A 213-nucleotide genomic window follows, 5' to 3' on the forward strand; every position below is an offset into this window, starting at 1 on the left:
TCGACAAATGTTTACTGTTAAGGTTTGCGCATAAATTTAGCTGCAAAGCGCATACAGCTCGGTGTCGAATAATCTTCAGCTATGGCTTTCCGAAGTCTTAGATCCGGCTTATTATCCGATCTTGCTAATCAGAGAAGCCAACTCTTACACCGACCAATGTAGCTCAAGATAATTAAACAATGGTCAGGGCCAACTGACAATGAGACAGAATTT

The 213-nt window shown here is 41.3% G+C and overlaps 1 protein-coding gene across 1 annotated transcript in view; it reads left to right on the plus strand.

Annotated features, from left to right (window-relative positions):
- Positions 1-21, plus strand: part of PHALS_08119 (uncharacterized protein) — a gene marked incomplete at both ends in the record, with an annotated part of 751 nt that extends 730 nt beyond the window's left edge. The window contains one exon of the mRNA XM_024721704.1: positions 1-21. This exon is cut by the window's left edge and continues 63 nt beyond it. Coding sequence (XP_024586776.1) covers positions 1-21 — 21 coding nt within the window.
- Positions 22-213: the final 192 nt, after the last annotated feature.

This window comes from Plasmopara halstedii, assembly GCF_900000015.1.
Source record: "Plasmopara halstedii genome assembly, contig: Scaffold_3156, whole genome shotgun sequence".
Classification (NCBI taxonomy): Eukaryota; Oomycota; class Peronosporomycetes; order Peronosporales; family Peronosporaceae; genus Plasmopara; species Plasmopara halstedii.